We start from the raw sequence: 21815 nt of genomic DNA, 5'->3' as shown, positions 1-21815 counted from the left end.
GATTTGTTATAACTCATGAACATACAGTAATGTATCATTATGACCAAGTCTATAGTTTATATGTGGGTTCACTCCTGGTGTACATTCTATGGATATTAATGAATGTATCCTGACGTGCACCCACCACTTTAGTATCACACAGAGCAGTCACTACTCTAAAAATCCTCTGGGCTCCACCTATTCATCCCTCCCTCTCCCCTAATCCCTACTAACCAGAGATATTTTTAATGTCTCCATAGTTCTGCCTTTTCCTATATGTCATGTCGTTGGAATACTACAGTACATAGCCTTTCCAGATTGGCTTCTTTCACTTAGTAATAAGTAATAAAGGTTCCACCATGTCTTTTCAGTTCACATAACTACTAACCTATTGAAGGACATACTGGTCACGTTTTGGCAATTAGGAATAAAGGTGCTAAAAATAACTGCACAAAGTTGTGCAGAAATAAATTCTCAGTTCTTTTAAGTAAATATCAAGAAGTATGAGCTACATCTTATGGTAAATTATGTGTAGTAAAATTATGTTTAGTTTTCTAAGAAACTGCCAAACTGTCTTCAAGTTGCTCTACCATTTTGCACTCCCACCACTATTGGTGGGAAGTCGCACTGCTTCACATCCTCACTGGCAATTTAGTATCACCAGTGTTTTGGATCTGGCCATTCTCAATGTGTGTGTTTTAGTGTCTTGTTTTAATTTGCAATTCCCTAATAACATACAATGTTGAACATATTTTCATATTCTGATTTGCCATGTGAGATATCTGGTGATATATCTGCTATATAGATAGATAGATATATCTATTATATATATATCTATAGATATATATATATAATATATCTATATATTGTCTGGTGAGATATCTGTTCAAGTGTTTGGCCCATTTTTAAACTATAAGTAAGTATGTTTTCTTACCATCAAGTTTCATAATTCTTTGTATAGCCTAAATAACGGTCTTTTATCCTATGTGCCTGTAGTAAATATCTTCTATCAGTCAATGGCTTCTCATTCTCTTTACAATGTCTTTCACAGAGGTTTTTAATTTTAATAAAGTCTAACTAATTACTTCTTTTGTGTGTCATATTTTTAATGTTGTATCTAAAAAGTCATTGCTAAACAAGGTCATCTAAGTTTTCCCCTATTATCTTCTAGGAGTTTGATAATTTTAAGTTTCACATTTAGGTCTATGTTCTACTTTTAATTTTTTGTGAAAGGTGTATTGTTTTTTATAGATTCATTTCTTCTTGTATGTGCATATCCAGTTGTTTTAGCACCATTTGTTGAAAAGATTTTTTCTCCATTTAGTCTTTCCTCTTCTGTCAAAGGCCAAATGGCTATATTTGTGTAAGTCTATTTCTAGGCTCTCTGGTCTATCGATCTATTTGTCTATTCTTTTGCCAATGGCTGACTTGGTTAAATAGCTTTATAGTAAATCCTGACGTCTACATTGTCAGTCATCTAACTTTGTTCTCTAATATTGTGTTGGCTATTCTGGGTCATTTCTCTTTATAAACTTTAGATGCAGTTTGAGGATATTAACAAAATACCTTGCTGGCATTTTGATTGGGATTGCACTGAAACTACAGATCAAGTTGGGAAGAACAGACATGTTGACAACTTTGAGTGTTCCTATCCACAAACATGGACTACCACTCCATTTATTTAGTTCTTTAATTTTGTTCATCAGATTTGTAGTTTTCTTCATACAGATCTTCTACATTTTTTTTTCAGATTTATATCTCAGTATTTCATTTTGGGGGATGCTAACATAAATGATACTACGCTTTTAAATTCCAATTTCACCTATTCATTACTTTTACACAGGAAAGCGTCTTTTGTACATTAACATTGTTTCCTGTAATTTCACTGTAACTGATTATTAATTTCAAGAGCTTTTGGTTCACTGTTTCAGATTTTCTACATAGACAATCAGTTATCTGCAAGCAAAAAGTTTTATTTCTCTCTATCAAATCTGTATGTCTTTTACTTCCTTTTCTTGTCTAACCATATTGAATAAGACACCCAGCATAATGTTGAAAAGGCAAGGTAAAAGGATATCCATGCCTCACTCTTCCTGATCTTAGTGGGAAAGCTCTACATTTCTCATCATTAAATATGATGTTAGCTATAGATTTTTTGTAGATATTCTTAGACAAATTAAGGTAGTTCCCTCCTCTATTTCTAGTCTGCTGAGAGTTTGTATCAAGAATGGATATTGGATTCTCTCATGATTCTTTGGCATCTACTGATATGATCATGTAATTTTTCTTTTTTGGCCTGTCGAGGTGATGGATTACATTAATTCATTTCCTAATGTTGAACCAGGTTTGTATGCCTATATAAACCCTACTTGTTCATGGTATATTATTTTTATACATTGTTGGATTTGATTTGCTAATATTTTGTTCAGGATTCTTGAATTTTTGTTCATGAGAGGCAGTGATCTATAGTTGTTGGTTTTTTGGTTTTTGTTTTTTTCTTATAATATCTGTTTGGTTTAGGTATAAGGAAAGGTAATAGGTATCTGGCCTTTAGAATGAGGTAAGAAATACTACCTCTCATTCTATTTTCTGAAAAAAGACTGTAGAGACCTGATGTTTCTTCCCTAAATGTTTTGTAGAGTTCATTTATAAACCCATCTGGGCTGCCCAGTCATTTTTTATTGGATGTCAGACATTGTGAATTTTATGGGGGAAAGTTCACTTAACTACTGCTGGAGTAGTTCCCTGCCCCTCCCACCCCATCCCCCCCTTGCTAGAGTCTTCTGGATTCCTTTACATACTTTTAAATCTTTATTCTGTTATGCTTTTAAGTTACTTAGAAACAGTCTGATCCTTGCAAATCTTGCTTTTACACTTGTTAGGGAGAAACAGAGCAGCCTTTAGTGTAGGGCTAATTTGGCTTTACTACTGAAGTAAAACCTTTCTGAGTCTTCTACTCAATGCACAATGCATGGTAAAGCCTTTCCACTCTGATGGACATAATATGGCACAATCGTAGGGCTGACTTCATTTGTTTTCCTTCTTGTAGGGATCACTGCACCTTGTACTACCTGTTTCTCAGTGTCTGGACACCACTGTTTTCTGTATTTTGTCTCAGTTTTCAGGCAAGACCTTAGAAAAATTCAGTCCCTATTACTCCATCAGAGCCAGAAACAGAAACTCCTAGACAATATGAATCATGGTTCTACCATCTACTATCTGTAGATGGACAGACCGTGGACTAATCTCAGTACTTCATGAGTGTTTTTTCAGAAATGAGTATTTTCTCATTTATAAAATGGGAATAATGATTATCTAATTCCCACAGCTGACAGAATTCAAGTAAGTATAAAGTGATTCTCTCAAGAAGTATGAATTTATTCTACCTCTATGTATTTCACTTCTTCAACTTCTGCAACTTGTGATTTACAAATCTGAAACCTATTTTAAAAATCTGCTATGTTTATTATGATAATTAGCACTATGATTAATGCTATCAGGTCCTAATAGTAGTAACACCATTACTGTGTGTCAGGGCTATTATGGTGAATATTTTGCACATGAAGTTCCATGTTCTCAGATCTCAGTTTTTAAAATCAAATTAGCTCACCTTTTTAATGTTACTACTATTCTAAGTTTCTCCTCTCCTCCTATATGCACTAGAATGAACTTTTCCTAAACTAATGATGGAATACAAAAACACTGTGATTTGTTTATACTTAATGGAAGTGACACTTAAATTACTTACAAATCTAAAGTTCATATTTTCATCTAATTTTGGATGTTATAGTTCCCTTTCTTTATACCCTTATTTTCTCCTAGTAAAAGAAAGATAGTCACAGGGAGAAAGCAATTCCCAGAACTACGTACTTGCCCCCCAGACACAGTTAGGGAAAAATTAGGGAATGGAATACAAGAACTGTTGGGAAATGAGCTTATGCTCATTTCGTCTTAAAAAGAACTGAATTGAGACAGAACAAGAGAATACGGAAAATAAAATACATGCTGCCAGGGCACAGGGCACCTGAAAGCAGAGCAGTCCAAATGCTAAGAGTGAGATGAAGGTGGGGGGCACAGGAACTGAAATTAGAGATGCCCTGGAACTATTTATATCATCTGAATTATAGACCTGACACTGAAGACTCCAGCATGCTAAGCAAGAGAATCAAATACTCCAAAATGTTGAGGATGTGTTAACATTTATTCAATATTTGCTGTGTGCTAGGTACTTATGTAAGTATTTTACATACCCCAATTTATTAAATCTTACAGATCCATGAGATATATATTACTGTTAACACCATTTTACAGATAAGGAGATGGAGGCACAGAGAAGTTCAATTTAGTTCTCAATGTCACATTAAATAAACATCTCGAACGTTTTAAATTTTACCTGTAAAAAGTTTAGTTTTTGAGATAGTTTAAACTGCATCCACAGAGAATTATTTTCTATTGTTTATTCATTTTTAAGAGAGAGTGAGTGAGAGCACGAATAGGGGGGAGGGGGTAAGAGGGAGAGGGAAACGCAGACTTCCTCTGAGCAGGGAGCATGACATAGGGCCCGATTTCAGGATCATGACCTGAGCCAAAGGCAGATGCTTAACCAACTGAGCCCCCAGGCGTCCCCATACAGAGAATTTTAATGAGTAAGATTTCACAGAGCCCTTCTAAAAGGTTTACCAAAATTCATCCCAGAGAATTCCCACTGGGAGGTAATTTAGTTTTAATGTGGGAGACTTCTGCCTATTGTAATATGGTTTATAGTACTCTGAGAAGGGTGCAAGTCAGAGAATTTGGAATATTTTAGATAAAGGAGCCATATGGGCCACCTAGAGCTTCAGAACACACAAGGACAAAATTAGGAAGTGTTTTAAGAGGTTTCATGATGTCTATTGGTATTTGTATCAGGATAAAGACCAAAACTTGGGAATCATTATCAGTTTTATGTTACCAGTGTTGTAAGAAAAAAATACAATGTGGCAACAAGGACCCAGGAAAAGTTCTCCTTTCTGCCACAGGAATCTTGGTTTCTCACCAGCCCCATAAAAACCAAGGTACAGGGGTGCCTGGGTGGCTCAATCGGTTGAGTGTCATCAGGGAATCTGCTTTTCCCTCAATCTCTCACCCCGATTGTGCTGTGTTTCTTTCTCTCTCACTTGCTCTCTCGCTCTCTCAAATAAATAAATCTTCAAAAAAGAAAAAAAAAGACACCTGGGTAGCTCAGTTGGTTAAGTATCTGCCTTTAGCTCAGGTCATGATCCCAGGGTCTTGGGACTGAATCCGGACTTGGGCTCCCTCCTCCATGGGGAGTCAGGGAGTCTGCTTCTCCCTCTGCACCTCCTTCCACTTATTCTCTCTCTCTCTCAAATAAATAAGTAAATAAAATCTTAAGAAAAAAAACAAACAAACAAGGTACAGCTCAGTTTGGAGAGCCAGATGGAATAATCTCAGGGACTTGTCATTATATATTGTCACTCTAAAGTTTTTCATATGATGCAGTGCTCGCTGCCCCTCTTTCAACATCTTCACACTTGCCCCACTGGATTACTCTTGCTTCTTGCACTAGAGTTCAGTAGACCAGTATAATCAACTATACCTAAAACTCTCTGTATTGTTCATTATTTGCAGAACAAAAATTAGACGCCAAATAACATAATGAAAACACAATAGCACATACCACTTTGCATAATGCCTATATACATAACTTTAGAATTTCATCTGTATGAAGTCCCAGACTTAGTATGTTCTTATAGCCAAATGCATTGAGAAATCATGACCTCATATTACTTATAAAGACATCTACTTTCATATATATATTTTTAAGATTTTATTTATTTATTTGACAGAGAGGGAGATCACAAGTAGGCAGAGAGACAGGCAGAGAGAGAGGGGGAAGCAGGCTTCCAGCTGAGCAGAGAGCCCTATGCCAGGCTCGATCCCAGGACCCTAAGATCATGACCTGAGCTGAAGGCAGAGGCTTACCCCACTGAGCCACCCAGGCACCCCTCATACATTCTTTTTAATTCAGAGTATCACTAGAGTGCTTCTCATGAAAACACTAACAAAATCTTCCTGAAGTATTTACCTAAGAACACAGTAAAGAATATTCAGTTACTTCTTTCATTTGTAGAAGTGAAAATGCACAAATATTGTGTGAATCCTTAATTAATGCAAAAAAAGCCAATTATTTTTAGTACAAGCTAACATATTTTATACCAATTTTAACTGTAAAATTGGAAGATGTTAAGAGTAGGCTTTCTTTGAAGTTACTGCTATTTCATGATCCCCAATCATATCACTAAGTTTTACTGCTCTTGTGTACAGAAATTAGTGTATAAACCTAAGTAATGGAATGAAAGGACAAATATCCAATTGTCCAGTAATTAATACTGTTCCTGCATAACCAATCAGGAAGTATAAAGAAAAGAACTTTAGTCTTATCAGAAAGTTTTACTTTTCTAGACTCTATTTATTATTAATGGCTTCTTAGCTAGCTGTTTATCTTCAGATTTCTCCATAAAAGATATTTAAATTGGGAAAATTAATGATGCCACTGACCCCTTAAAAACTTTAGTGAATATTATTTGGTCTTCCATGGGTGAAAAATAGATTAGTCATCAGATTTCAGATGCAAGTTTCATTCTTTAGAAAAACAATAAAACTAAGAAACTAGAGAATGCCAATAATTATTGCCAGATAAACATCAACATTAGATTTTAAATGCAAAATATAAAATAAAGCACCAGTATCCTTAACCTCAGTGGTTATTCTTTAATACACTAAACCAACATTTTAGGCTGAAAATCTTTATCATTCCTATTTTCCACAAGAGAATTTTTAAATGTAATTCTTTTATGTCTATCCTTGTCATCACAAGTAGTATAAATTGACAGATCTCTTAACAAAATTAGTTGCTGGATGGCTCCTAACTACCAGAGATTTGAAATTGCCACACCAAACTACAAACTTTGTGCTGGTAGTTGGGGTACCTGAGTTCTACCATAAACTTGGCTGCTGACTTTTTGTTAGATTTTGGGCAAGTTGCTTACCTTATGCTTCAAGTATCCTCATTTTAAATGGATAAAATAATACAGTTCTGTCCCATCACAGTGACTATTATAACAAGAGATCATAACAAGAGATTATAACAAGAGGTCATTAAGACCACTTAAAGTTGTGAAGAAGTTTTTAATAAAAAAGCCTAGGGGCGCCTGGGTGGCTCAGTGGGTTAAAGCCTCTGCCTTCGGCTTGGGTCATGATCCCAGAGTCCTGGGATCGAGCCCTGCATCGGGCTCTCTGCTTAGCAGGGAGCCTGCTTCCCCTCTCCCTCTCTCTCTGCTTGCCTCTCTGCCTACTTGTGATCTCTATCTGTCAAATAAATAAATAAAATCTTAAAAAAAAAAAAAGCCTATTTTAAATATTCATAGTTTTCTAGTATTGTATTACCAATGGACTCAAATGTTCCAATGTTCATATAGCTTCTTATATATCAAACAATCATGAAACAGTTTGCCCACTGATTAAAAACAAATATTGTGGAAATATCTATGCTACCTAGAGCAATCTACATATTCAATGCAATCCATATCAAAATACCATGAACTTTTTTCACAGGGCTGGAACAAATCATCCTAAAATTTGTGTAGAACCAGAAAAGATACTGAATAGCCAAGAGGAATATTGAAAAAGAAAACCAAAACTGGTGGCATCACAATTCCAGACTTCAAGCTCTATTAAAAAGCTGTCATCATCAAGACAGTATGGTAATGACACAAAAACAGACACACAGGTCAATGGAACAGAACAGAGAGCCCAGAAATGGAACCTCCACTCCATGGGCAACTAATCTTCGACAAAGTAGGAAAGAATGTCCAATGGAAAAAAGACAGTCTCTTCAACAAATGTGTTGAAGAAATGTGTTGAGAAAATGGGACAGCCACATGCAGAAGAATGAAACTGAACCATTTTCTTACACCATACACAAAGATAGACACAAAAAGGATGAAATATCTAACTGTGAGACAGGAATCCATCAAAATCTTAGAGGACAGAACACGGGCAGCAAGCTCTTCTACCTCGGCTGCAACAACTTCTTGCTAGACAAGTCTCAAAAGGTAAGGGAAGGAAGGGCAAAACTGTACTACTGGGACTTCATCAAGATTAAAAGCTTTTGCACAGCAAAGGAAACAGTCAACAAACTAAAAGGTAACCTATGGAATAGAAGAAGATATTTGCAAATGACACTACAGATAAAGGGCTAGTAGTCAAGATCTATAAAGAACTTATGCAACTCAACACCTAAAACAAATAATCCAATCAAAAAATGGGCAGAGGACGTGAACAGACATTTCTGCAAAGAAGACATCCAGATGGCCAACAGACACATGAAAAGATGCTCAAAACCACTCGGCATCAAAGAAATACAAATCAAAACCTCAATGAGATACCACCTCACACCAGTCAGAATGGCTAAAATTAACAAGTCAGGAAATGACAGATGTTGGCGAGAATGCGGAGAAACGGGAACCCTCTTAATACTGTTGGTGGGAATGCAAGCTGGTGCAGCCACTCGGTAAAACAGCATGAAGTTTCCTCAAAAAGTTGAAAATAGAGCTACCCTATGACCCAGCAATTGCACTACTGGGTATTTACCCCAAAGATACAAATGTCGTGATCCAAAGAGGCACATGCACCCCAATGTTTATAGCAGCAATGTCCACAATAGCCAAACTATGGAAAGAGTGGAGATGTCTATCAACAGATGAATAGATAATACACAACGGAATATTACTCAGGCACCAGAAAGGATGAAATCTTAACCATTTACATTGACGTGGATGGAACTGGAGGGTACTATGCTGAGCTAAGTAAGTCAGAGAAAGTTGATTATCCTATGGTTTCACTCAGATGAGGAATTTAAGAAACAGCACAGAAGACAATAGGGGAAGGGAGGGAAAAACAGAATGGGAAGAAATCAGAGGGAGACAAACCATCAGAGACTCTTAATTAACTATAGGGGAGAAACTGAGGGTTGCTGCAGTGGGGGGTGGGGTAATTGGGTGGTGGGCATTAAGGAGGCCACATGACTTTAAAAAAAAAAAAAAAGAGAGTGAATAGGATGTGATGAGCACCAGGTGTTGTATACAACTGATGAATTACTGAACTCTACATCTGACACTAATAATGTTCTAATATGTTCCATGTTGGCTAATTGAATTTAAATTCAAAAATAATAAAAAGAATAGATCTGTTTGATCCAATTAGTAATTAGTAAAGAAAGGTGAGTATATTCTCATTCTTAATTCCAAATAAAGATGATGCAATAAATAAATAATGCAGGTGTGTTTACACATAGAATATTTCACATAACTACAGATACCAAGCTTTTTTTTTAACATATTCCACTAGTATTAGATTTTTTATTTCAATATAACAGAACTGATATATTTCTTTCTTCTTGAAAAATCACATAAAAGTCCATAAAGAATGATAAACACAAATTTTATTTTTGACAAAAATTAGGAAATGAAACATAAAATGAGTAGAAAGGCTGCCCAAGCAGTAGAGATAGAGTAGGGGAACATGCTACAGGCAGCAGAGAGAAAATTCTGCAGTTGTAGACATCAGAAAGAACAAAATACACTTCTTGAATGTGATGGGCACACTCTAAAGTATAAGCCCCTTATTTCTGTCAGTAGAAACAAGGTACATGGGCTGATAGCCAGAGTTCTCCTAATGTGGTTTTGTTCCAAAAAGTAGAGGGGGACAGTGCTACATAAAAAATCATATAAACAAACTATATGTGCAAAAAGAAATTTAACTCTCTGGCTATGGAAGATAAGAGACTGTCTACCTCCACTGACTGGGGCAAAATAAAGGAGGAACAAAAGAGGAAAAGCTAACAGCCAAAAAGAATGTTCACCAATAAAAATCTTAATATAGAATAGATGAATATCATGCCAAATACTTCACCATTAATTAATGAAACTTAATTATGCAATTAACTAACTTAGAATTTACAAAAAAATCATAAAATTTTATTGACTAGAAGAAGAATAACTAAACCAGTATAACCACTCACCTCTGATTCATATTTTATTTTTTCTTCTTCTAAAATACGTGCAAATTCTTCTTTCTGGTGTTCAAATTCTGATTTGAGAAATGTATGTTCATAGCGAAGCTTATTATATTCAGTTCTATACTTTTCCACTTCCTAAATTAAAAGGAGACTATAATTTATGACAAGTTTATAAATGAAATTTGTACTCACTCCAAAAATCACTTTTGCAAATATAATTTTGAAGTGCATTATATTGAAAGCCATTCTAAAAAGCAAAAAATAAGCTCAACAGAAATATAAATAAATCCTGGAAAATTCTTATGACAAGTATCCTACATACAGAATCAGTACATTCTTGAGAAGGTGCCAATAAAACACATTACCATTCAATTTACCCTATTTCCTCAGTGATTCTCATAATAATGAAAATGAATAGCACATCAGAAGTTTTGACCTGTAGGCCTAATAAAATAATATTTAATAATGTAGTATACCTTTCTAAATTAGTTAACTTTTTAAAATTAACTCTATAGTAAAATATAAAACAGCCTCCTGAAAGACAGGATGAATTCTAAGTAGATAAAAGACTATTTGAATATTTAGTACAACAACTTAAGGTTCAATCAAGTATTATAATGATAGTTCAACATACCAGTCTGAAGAATATATGTAGCACCAAATTTCCTGACTAACTAGGAACACATGCAGATCTCTGATATGCTCCAATTCTGCTAACACTACAAAAGTTGCTGGCATTCTAAAGTCAATAAGAACTTAGGCAGTAGAAAAGATGAAGGAGACACTATTTCAGCATTCATCAGGAAATTAAGATATAAAAACACCTTCTAAAATATTCAGCTCACTGTAAATCTTTGGTTGAATGATTTCTCTAAGCCAGTATACAAACCAAGAAAATCGGTTTTATGATTTTATTAAAAATATACTTAAACAACAACAACAAAACCTTTTATTTAACTAGATCACCTACCTTAGGCCTAAGCGGCTTTAAATCCAAAATTTAAGTCTACTCCCAACCATAATGCTTTGGTTACCCACCAGAAGGATATTCACAAACCAGTAAGTCATTTATAAAAGTCATGTATAAAAACAAATTTATAAAAATGGAGAGTAATATTCAGTTTAATTCATTCATTTATTCATCAATGCTCGGGAAGAGTCCAAAACCTCACTGAATGAATACTTCTATTATACAAAGCATTCTGCAACATACTATATAATCTACATAACAAACCTGTTTTGTGCATTGGCAGCATCACTAGACTACAGCTTTCCAGAGGAGGTCCATTTTGAAGGGGACAATATTCATGTGTTATATATAAGACCCAAGCTATTCATTAAATAAAGTTGCATTATATATATACATATATTATATATATATATGTCTGGCATAGTACTTAATATAGGCCATCTTTTCCTGTTTCATTTATTAAACAGTTAATTATATTTTACAAACATGAAATTTCATAAGAGAAAGGAAACATTTCAGTCTGAAGGAAAACTGTAACAATTTTCTATTTTTCTAGGGTTGCATGAAAACACTCTTTCATTCCACAAATATTGAGTACCTACTGTATGCTAGGAACTTAGAATATACAATGAACCAAACAGATAAAGGTTCCTTCTCTCATGCAACTTACATTCTAGAGATGGTAATAAAGAAAATAAAAAATAAGCACAATAAATATACAGCATATTAGAGGATAAGTAATAGAGAAAAATAAAAAGTATAGCAGGGTAAATGAACATCCAAAGGTCTAAGAAGTGAAGGGAGAGGCAGGAAGCAATATTAAATAGAGATACATGCTGTTCACAAAGTAGGCCTCATTGAGAAGGTGATATTTCAGCAAAGACTTAAAAAAGTTGAGGAAGGGGCACCTGGGTGGCCAAGCTGCTTAAGCCTCTGACTTTGGCTAGGCCAAGTTGAGCTCCCTGCTCAGCAGGGAGTCTGCTTCTCCCTCTCACTCTGCCCTCTACCCCCCTGCTTGTGCTCTCTCACACACTCTCTCCCTAATAAATAATTTTTAAAATCTTTAAAAAAAAAAGAGAGAGAGGAAATTGGCTTAGAGATACCTGGAAAGATACTATTCATGCCAGAGGTAACAGTTATACCAAAGATCCTTTTTTTTTTTTTTTAAGATTTTTATTTATTTATTTGACAGACAGAGATTACAAGAGGCAGAGGAGATAGGCAGAGAGAGAGAGGAGGAAGCAGGCTCCCTGTCGAGCAGAGAACCCAATGTGGGGCTCGATCCCAGGACCCTGGGACCATGACCTGAACCAAAGGCAGAGGCTTTAACCCACTGAGCCACCCAGGCGCCCCTATACAAAGATTCTTGATTTGTTTCATTTCTGGAGTGCCAAAGAAACACCAAAGAGTCCAATAAGAATGGAAGAAAGGAAGTCAGACAGATAATGGCATCTGATCTTGTGCAGCCCTAAAAGCTCCTTAAGTTAGAAGGGGAGCTACTGCAGGGTTTCTGAACAGGGAAATGGTGCTTTTGATCAGTTACATAAAAATAAATGCACAGTTCCTTCTATATAAATTACTTACTTCATCCAGATTCCTAAAACGTTCTCTCATTGGAGTTTCTAATTCTTGTTGTATTTGGGCTCGTAACAACTCCAACTTTTGTGGAGTTAATACCTAGTAATGCAGAGAAACAAAGAATTCTAAATATAAAATCACAATATTAAAGAATTCACCAAATTTTATGCTTAATTATAACAATAAAATCCAATTCATAGAAATTTCACTACATACCTAATTTTACAGTAATCACTATATAAACAGAACCATCATTTGAAAGAATACTTGAAGGCCTCAATTTCAGGCTCTCAGAGACATCAACAATTCCATTAACATGAGATAAAGATAGTCACTGATTATTATTATTATTATTATTGTTAGAGATAACTATGTTGGCAGCTAAGGTTATCATGTTTTATATAATGGCTAATTATATTTCCATTTCCTAAAGCAATCAAAATAAAGGTATAATAATTTGGTACACCACAGAGAATTATTCAGACGTATTTTCAATCAGAAAAGGCTGACTTTTACTCTAGCCACCAAAACAAGGCTCCTCCCTATTAAGCTGTTTTACAGAACTCATATTTCAAAAAGTGATTAAGTATTTACATAAGCTCCTGAAGGGCAAACACAGTCTTTATTCACCATGGTGTGTTCCCAACACCTCACACTACTGCCTGGCACATTGGCTCACTCAATTATCAAATACTGGCTATAAAAAAAACAAACAAAAATCCGGTTTGTACTTACATTAACCTCTGAAAACATTTATTCATCAATACTCCAAATAGTTCAAAAACTTCACTGAATGAATACTTGCTATATATAAAGCATTCTGCAACTTACTATATAATCTATATAACATACTGTTCTAAATACCTTCCATGCATTTACTAACTTAATTTAATCCCTGCAATGATCCTCAACATAGCTAAATTATCATCCCCCTTTTTTATAGAAACGGAAGCATACACAGAGTCTTACTTTCTAAAGATCACAAAAACTCACAAGAAGCATTTCTGCCCCATAAGAAGTTCAAACTCATGTGAAAATAACATACATACAAATAACTATAAAAATAACTAATATAGGCTTATCAGACTGGTAAAGACCAACAGAAAAGATATTAAGTAGAGAAATAATGGCACATGAAAGGAATGGGAAAACTAAAGTTTAGGTAGAACAGAAACTTAAGAATGGAAAACATTTTAAATTCTCTGGGGAAAAAATGTTCCTCAAAGGTAACTTACAGGCATTTTGCATTGAACCGCACTAAGCACTACAGACAATTTAGAATCCTGGATCCTTCTACATTAACGCTCTCTAAATACTGTGACAATCAAGGCTACGCTGAAACATTTCCAAATGTCATTTAGCTCCAGAGCTAAATCCTGGCCGGGAAAAAAGGGAAAGAGGTGGGAGCCACAGGCAGAGGATTCCCAAGTATCACGTTCATACTCTTATAATCTACTTAGTATTCAACAGTAGTTACTTAAAATTTTTTTTAACTTAAAATGAATAAATATAATTAGATACATAATTCAAACAAAAGGAGTATTAAAAAACTAAGTCATCTTCCTTCATTTATCCAGTTTCCCTTTTAGGAAACAATCATAGTTTATTTCTTATATATCTTTCTTGAAACAATATATAAGCATATATATATACATCACTTTTTAATTTTTACATAAAGAAAGGCATACTATACACATTATTTCTTCTGTACCTTGCTTATTCACTGAAGGTATTCAAGCTTAAGAAGGGCATCACCATATCTATATTTTAGGAAGAAGTTTGATGGATCAAAACTATGGTGAGAGTAAACTGGGGTGGGGGGTGGTGGGGAGGAGGCAGAGGAAGGCAGTGAATGGAGCTGGGAAATCAGATAGAAAGCTCTTCTTAAAATCTGGTTTAATATGTCAAGAGTCTGGGTGAGAGTATCAAGAGTCCAAAGAGAGAAGGGGTAGTAATTAAAAGGTAAAGAATAATAAAGATCAAGATAGACCTTATTTAGATCCTGTTTCAAACAAACCAACTTTTAAAATAAGCAAAACTGGGGGCACCTGGGTGGCTCAGTTGGTTAAGCATCTGTCTTTGGCTCAGGTCATGATCCTGGGATCCTGATCCTGGGGTGAAGCTCCGGGTCAGGGTGCCTACCAAACGGGGAGTCTGCTTCTCCCTCTGCCCATATCCCATGCTAGTGCTCTCTCTCATTCTCTTGCTCACTCTCTCTCTCTTGAATTAATAAATCTTTAAAAAAAAAATAAGCAAAACTGTGGGAAAATTAGGGAAATGTGAACAAAGATATAGTATTAAAAGATATTAGGGAATAAATACTTTAAGGTATGATATTGGTATTGTGGCTATTCTTTTAAAGGAAAGACTGTCTTGCTATATAATAGAAATACATATACTAAACTACTAGAGCTGAGATAACACAATTTGCTTCAAAATAATCCAGAAGGGTTGAAAGACAGAGCAGGGATGTCAGAAGATAAAACAAGACTGGCTAAGAGATGGTAAGTATTGACGGGTATGTGAGGATGCAACACTACCACCCTTTCTACTTTGGTACTTGTTTGAGATTTCTGTAATTAAAGGTTAATTAGAAATAAAAGTGCTTCCACTTCCAACAGATGGCATAATAGAGATCAGATTTATTCTCCTACATAAAACAAACAAAAGAATAAACAGAAATCAAATGTTTTCCAGATACTGGGCATAATTAAGCAGCAAAGATCTTTGAGAGACAAACAACAAAGAAAACTAAGCTTCCAGGCCATGTATAAGAAGGGATATCCAAGCAGGGTCTGATGACTCTCTGATTTAAGCAAATGGTACTACAAATCCAGGGAGAGCAATGTGGCTAGAATCACAAGCAGGGTAGCAGAAAAGAACATGGCACAAAAACAAAATTATGAAGATCTGCCAAAGGCTCATTCAGAAGAGTACCCCAATCAGCATATGCATGTAAGGAAAATATTTAATTAAGGCCAGGAAAAGAATGACCTGAAAGAATTAGGTAAGTAATCTGACCTCACACAGAGCCAAGAATAGTTCCTTTTTCCAAAAGCCAGACTGAAAACTGTCATTTCATTGAGAAATGAGTACTCAGAAGGTTCTCAGCAGTGGCAAGTAATGAGCACTAAGCATTATTCTGCTCTCACTTAGCAAATCTTCAAAGCAAACCCCCAAAACATGAAACTGTTTCCAAGTAACTGTCCCAGAACAAAGCTCAAGAATATCAGAATACAAAAATATCTAGCATAGTAAAATTTACTATGTCTAGCCTCCAATAAAAATTTATCAGGCATGCAAAGAAGCAGGAAAATACTACCCAAAACAAACAGGAAAATCAACCAAAACCAACCCAGAAGGGATACAGTTGTTAGAATTAGCGAAGATATTAAGATAGTTATTGTAACTGAATTCCCTATGTTCGAAAAGCTAGAGAAAAGACTGAATATGGTAAGTGGATATAAGGAAATTATTAAAAAGACCTAAATCGGACTTCAAGTGTAAAAACTACAACTTCTGAGCTGAAAAATATATACTATATGGGATTAATGTAAGATAAGATACTGCAGAAGAAAAAGATCAGTGAACTTGAAGACATGTCAAAAGAATCTACCCAAAATGCAACAAGGAGACAAAAAAGATTGAAAAGATTGAAAGCAAAACTTATATGTATTCTTACTTTAGTCCTTAAGTCAGTAGGGAAAATGTACCAATGGAAATATAAATCAACACAAAGGAGAAATGAAAACTGAAGTTAGTAACTAACCAAAAGTCTTATAATCTATAAGGTCTCTGATTTTTTTTTTAATCTCCTAAGAATCTTACAAAAAACAAGCACACATGCATAAGAAAAATCCATCTTTCCTCCCAACCCCTGCCAAAGCACATATACAACAAAGACAAAAAATTGGATTATTTTCTTCATGCCATTTTAGGAGAAAAGTACACTGTGTCCTAGACTTCTAATGGAATACTGCCACCACTTATCTCAAAAGAAACTTATCATACAATAGTCCATGTGTCATTACCTATACTAAATCTATATTACACCAACACTTATCATGTTAAGAATATAAAATAGATCACTGTTTTTCAAAGAATTTTTTTCTAAGATTTTATTTATTTATTTAACAGAAAGGGAGATCACAAGTAGGCGGAGAGACAGGCAGAGAGAGAGGGGGAAGCAGGCTCCCCGCTGAGCAGAGAACTTGATGCAAGGCTTGATCCCAGGAACCTGAGATCATGACCTGAGCTGAAGGCAGAGACTTAACCCACTGAGCCACCCAGGTGTCCCTCAAAGAACATTTTAATCTAAGAAGGCAGATATTGTTGTGTCAGAGATTATTTTTAAAAATGAAAAACTGAATAATAAATTTAGTTCTGAGCTTCCTGGCAGCCAAATAAAATGGGAAACATACTGGGTTATATAGTTTCCATTGCCTGGCACAAAGAAAGCATATGAATTTTTGGTAAAGTAACTTTTAAAATTTGTAACAGAAATATTATCAAACAACTCATATTTTAAAAAAAGGTTCTGCTAACATGGTACATAATAATAATATAAAAATAGCTAACATGTTCTATTCATTTTCTACATCAAAGCACTATACTAACACTTTCTATGAACTGTTTCATTTCATCTTTACCATCACCCTCTAAGTTAGGCACTATTATTATTTCCATTCATTACAACTACAGCAGTGACACAGCAATATTCTTTAACTGACTATCTTTGATATCATTTTTCTATAAATGCCAAAGGGATATTAAATCTAAGTTCAGAAAAGGCATTTTGTAGGTAAAAAAGATAATACATGTATATCATCTTTGATATCTGAAATATAATCATCTTTCAACTGAAAATCATCTGAAAATAATCATCTTTCATAAACATTTATTATTTTTTATTACTGATTCTACTTTGTTGAATTAATTTTATTCAATTCGCAATTTGTATAAATTGCTAACACCCATAGAGCAAATAGCTAAATTTAGTTCCAACATGAATATATAAATATATAAATCTTTATTTTAGCTTAACTTTCCCAGATAAATATCATAGAGAAACCACTTATGGTTTATCTTGAATGGGGCACCTGGGTGGCTCAGTGGGTTAAGCCTCTGCCTTCGGCTCAGGTCATGATCCCAGGGTGCTGGGATCGAGCCTCACGTCGGGCTCTCTGCTCAGCAGGGAGCCTGCTTCTCCCCCTCTCTCTCTGCCTGCCTCTCTGCCTACTTGTGATTTCTCTCTCTGTCAAATAAATAAATAAAATCTTTAAAAAAAAAAAAAAAGAAAAGAAAAGAAACCTTACCAGACAAATTAGATTTGTCAGCAAACACCAGCAAAGTTACCCCATGGAGAAATGTCCAAAGTTATCTTGTGTAGACCCAAGGAACAGTGTAAAAACCAAAAGAGAGGCTACACGGAAAATGATTTCATTTCAACATGAGAGGGAAAATACTTAACATACTCCAATCCATGAATGAAACTGGATCACTTTAAACATTTATGAGGTTCTCTCCCACCGAAAGCACTGAAGCAGAGAATAAAGATCCTGTGTCACAAATGTTCCAAAAAGGAATTCGGCTTTGAATGGTGTATGAGTTTCCTAGAGCTCTGACAACAAAAGACCATAAACTGGCTATCTTAAAAAAATAAAAAATAAAAAATAATCCAGAAATTTATTGTCTCACAGTTCTGGAGACTAGAAGTCCCAAAACAAGTTGTCCGCAAGGCCACACGCCCTAAAGGGAAGGATCCTTCTTTGCCTCATCCTAGCTTCTGGCAGAGTGCTGCTGATCCCTGTTCTTCCTTGTCAGCTGCAGCCCTTCAATCTTTGCTTCTGTCATGACAGGACATTCGGTCCCCCACCCGTCGCCCCTCACCCCGTGCTTCTGTCTTTGTCTCTGTTCTCTTCCAGAAGGACACCAGTCACATTGGATTAAGGGCCCATCATCCTTCAGTATGACCCTCACCTTAACTAATTACATCAGCAAAGACCATTTTCAAACACATTTTGAGATACTAGATATTAGAAGTTCAACATATTTTTTTGGCAGACACAAGTTAACTCATTACAGATAGGAAAAAACTCATTACAGATAGGAAACAACAAGAGGTACTAGACATTAGAAGTTCAACATATTTTTTGGCAGACACAAGTTAACTCATTACAGATAGGAAACAACATCATTGACTCTAAGATGCTTAAGCTTTAGGTAGATATGAGACAAGAAATAACACTATTATACATATGAAGAGAACAACAATTACGATTCATTCATTTATTCTATTTCTTCAAGTCATTCATTCAACAAATATTTGCTAATATATTATAAAATATATAAAGGTCCTGCCCTTAATGGAACACATTCAAACAGAATAAATGCCACCACTTTTGAGTATCAACATGTGTCAGACACTGTACTAAAAATATACATGTTATTTCATTAGTCCTACAAAAACCGCCGTTAACAACTTTCATCCTCTTTACCACATGACAAAACTAAGACATAAAAACAGATGTTTGTTGAAGGTCTTCACTTCAACACTGGTGACCTGACCTTTTTTTTGTATAAAAATGACCTTTTTATCTTACATGACATTTTTTGTCTTGAAGTAAATTTTATCTGATATTAGCATAATTACTCTGTTTTTTCAGAGTAACATGTAGACATGCTTATTTGTACCAAGCACATGCAAACAATAAGCTAAAGAAGACTACAGTGTTTATATCTACAATGCCAAAAGAATACTTTGAATTCCTTGGGTTCAGTACTCACAGATTCCCATTTCTATGGGCCTCTCAATTTTTGCAGAACACATATATCTACCAGTTCTATAGGCTTACATTACATTTGCCTATTCAACTCATATTTCTGAGATTATTGTTTGTTTAAATGTCCCAAATACACCTAGGAATAAAACACCACCATACAGGCTCTAACCTAAGCTTAGTGCTACTTTTCCCAACAATGGAACAGCTCAAGAAGATACTGAATAACCGACTTCTAACACTGCTGTGAAATGAATCCACGAATTGGATGATATGTCATACTAGATGACTTGAAAACATAGCTTTTTACTCTTATCAATTTATGACTCCAGTATTAAAAATACCTTATCATTTGTGCCAAGCACTATATAAACAGAAATACACAGCAGGTGCCATTTAGAGATTAAATGAATACAGGAAAATATAACTGCTAATATCTACTAATTTGAAATTTATAATAAGTTTGACTGGTGCTACACTAAGTTTAGCTTTGGTCCCCTTTCCAGGCAAATGAGAAATGAAACAATAGTCAGTACTATACTTTGCTTTAGAAACTCCATTTACCCTACAATGCACACATAAGTTCTGTGCACATATTATTTTTATAGTCTTTTAAGAAGTCCCTTAAAAAAACTATCAGTCTTATCAACCATACCACAGTAATAAATAAATTTTTTAAATAAATATCAGTCTTTTTAAGCTCATTTTCACTTTTATACTTAAAGGAAAATTAGTAAAACTTTCTTTAAAAAAATATTTTTAACTCTGAATATGCATCAATTCAAATTGGCCTTTCCCCCAGTTATTCTGAATAGTGAACTACTTAAATCAGAACAGGTACTTTAATACAAATTTACATGAAACAACAATTTCATGGCTAAATTCCACATGGTAGCTAGTATTCCAGAATATATGAAAGAATATTAAATTATACCACATGGACAACAGCAAAATATTCATTACGAATACAGGCAGAATTTGCCAAATTTACCAACATCTGACACTTTTGTACCACAGGGGCAAAAGGCACGCCTCTCCTTCTTGGGATAGGTTGCTTTGGCATGAAGATTACTTTGAGGTAAAAGCAATCAAAACCCAGCAGATTTGGGAAAAGCTCTTTACCTCCCTCTCAACTGCCTTAATTTAATTGGAAAGGAGAGCCTACATCAAGAATAGAGCTATTAATCTGTTTACCTAAGAAATCTATCTGCTTTTAACAGGGCAACATTTGTTTTCCAAATATCTCCTCTAACCATCCTGCTAATGATCTTCTTTCCCTTTGTATCCCTAGACTCTGCCTGTCTCCCTAGCTCAGGATGTCATACAAGCCTATTGTTCCCTATCTTTGCAATTTCATGTTTGTGATGTTTGTGTGGATTCTGCATACTTCCAAAATTAATTTTATTTTCTCTTGTTAATCTATCTCATGCCAATTTGATTCTTAGTCTGGGTTAGAAGGACCTTGAAGAGCAGAGGAAAACTTTTTCCACCGAGAGTATTAAATGAAATATATTTTCTTACCTGCAGTTTCATTTCTTCTAAGTCTTTAGCTTTCTCTAACAATTCCCCTCTTAGCTCTTCAAGAAGCATATGAAATTTTTCCTGGTCAGTCTGCTTTTCATTTAACAGGCGCTTTAGTTCATGTTGTGACTTTATGTACTCATCCTGCAATCTGATTTTTTAAAAAAGAAAAAATTCAATGTTAAGGATTTCCTTTGCCAATTGCATTATTTTATGTAAAGTCAATCAACACTATAGAACAAGACCAATTTCATATACTCCATTAAATTCATAAACCTCTTTTCTTTATGGAGTTTAATTATTAACACTATTTTATTAATACAATTTTACTTAGGGGTAAGGAAAAACACACTTAACCACCTAGATACATTTAATTTTATATGTTTTGCTACTTTCAAAGCAAGACCTACAAATTCATAGCATACTTGAGACCATGTTTAATTTTGAATAAAATAATTTTAAAGCAAAAATTTCACTGTATTAAGGAAGTTTTAAATATATATACTGCAAACTAACAAAATTATACTGTATGTTCCAATGCAAACGTCCAGACAAAAATAATTTCTTAATAAAGCCCCTTACCTCCAAATTTAAGCAATTTACCTTGTATGTTCAGCTTTAAGAGTCTGATAGTTAGTTTTATGATGTGCACATCGTGACCTTTCATCAATTAACATTTTCTGAAACTCAGATTGAGAATCTGTCAGCCCACCGTCTCCACCAGAAGGAAAAATCGTGGGAAAAGTGTCCATATTGGCAAGTGAGCAATTAACCATGTAAAAGTAAGTTTGGCTTCCTTTTTGTTTTAGTTTTCTTTTCAAGGGTATTTTCCACTTCCTTCTTGCTAAGACAGACTCTCAGGATGCCAAATTATACCTGCAGAGAAATGCACTTAGTTAGCGATGAATTA

The 21815-nt window shown here is 34.8% G+C and overlaps 1 protein-coding gene across 5 annotated transcripts in view; it reads right to left on the bottom strand.

The window, feature by feature from the left end:
• The window catches only part of CEP83 (centrosomal protein 83), a 140010-nt gene that overhangs the window by 63075 nt on the left and 55120 nt on the right, over window positions 1-21815 (bottom strand). For all 5 annotated transcript variants that reach the window (XR_004286687.1, XM_032346766.1, XM_032346763.1 and 2 more), the window contains exons 2-5: window positions 21509-21781; window positions 20906-21056; window positions 12612-12704; window positions 10061-10192 (exon numbers count right to left, since the gene is read on the bottom strand). Coding sequence is in view for 4 of the 5 variants with exons in the window: in XM_032346766.1 (XP_032202657.1) it covers window positions 10061-10192; window positions 12612-12704; window positions 20906-21056; window positions 21509-21681 (549 nt within the window). In the remaining variant the exon portion in view is untranslated. The remainder of the gene's footprint in view (window positions 1-10060; window positions 10193-12611; window positions 12705-20905; window positions 21057-21508; window positions 21782-21815) is intronic.

The sequence above is a fragment of the Mustela erminea genome, chromosome 6, assembly GCF_009829155.1.
Source record: "Mustela erminea isolate mMusErm1 chromosome 6, mMusErm1.Pri, whole genome shotgun sequence".
Lineage (NCBI taxonomy): Eukaryota > Metazoa > Chordata > Mammalia > Carnivora > Mustelidae > Mustela > Mustela erminea.
This window is presented reverse-complemented; position numbering and strand designations above follow the sequence as displayed.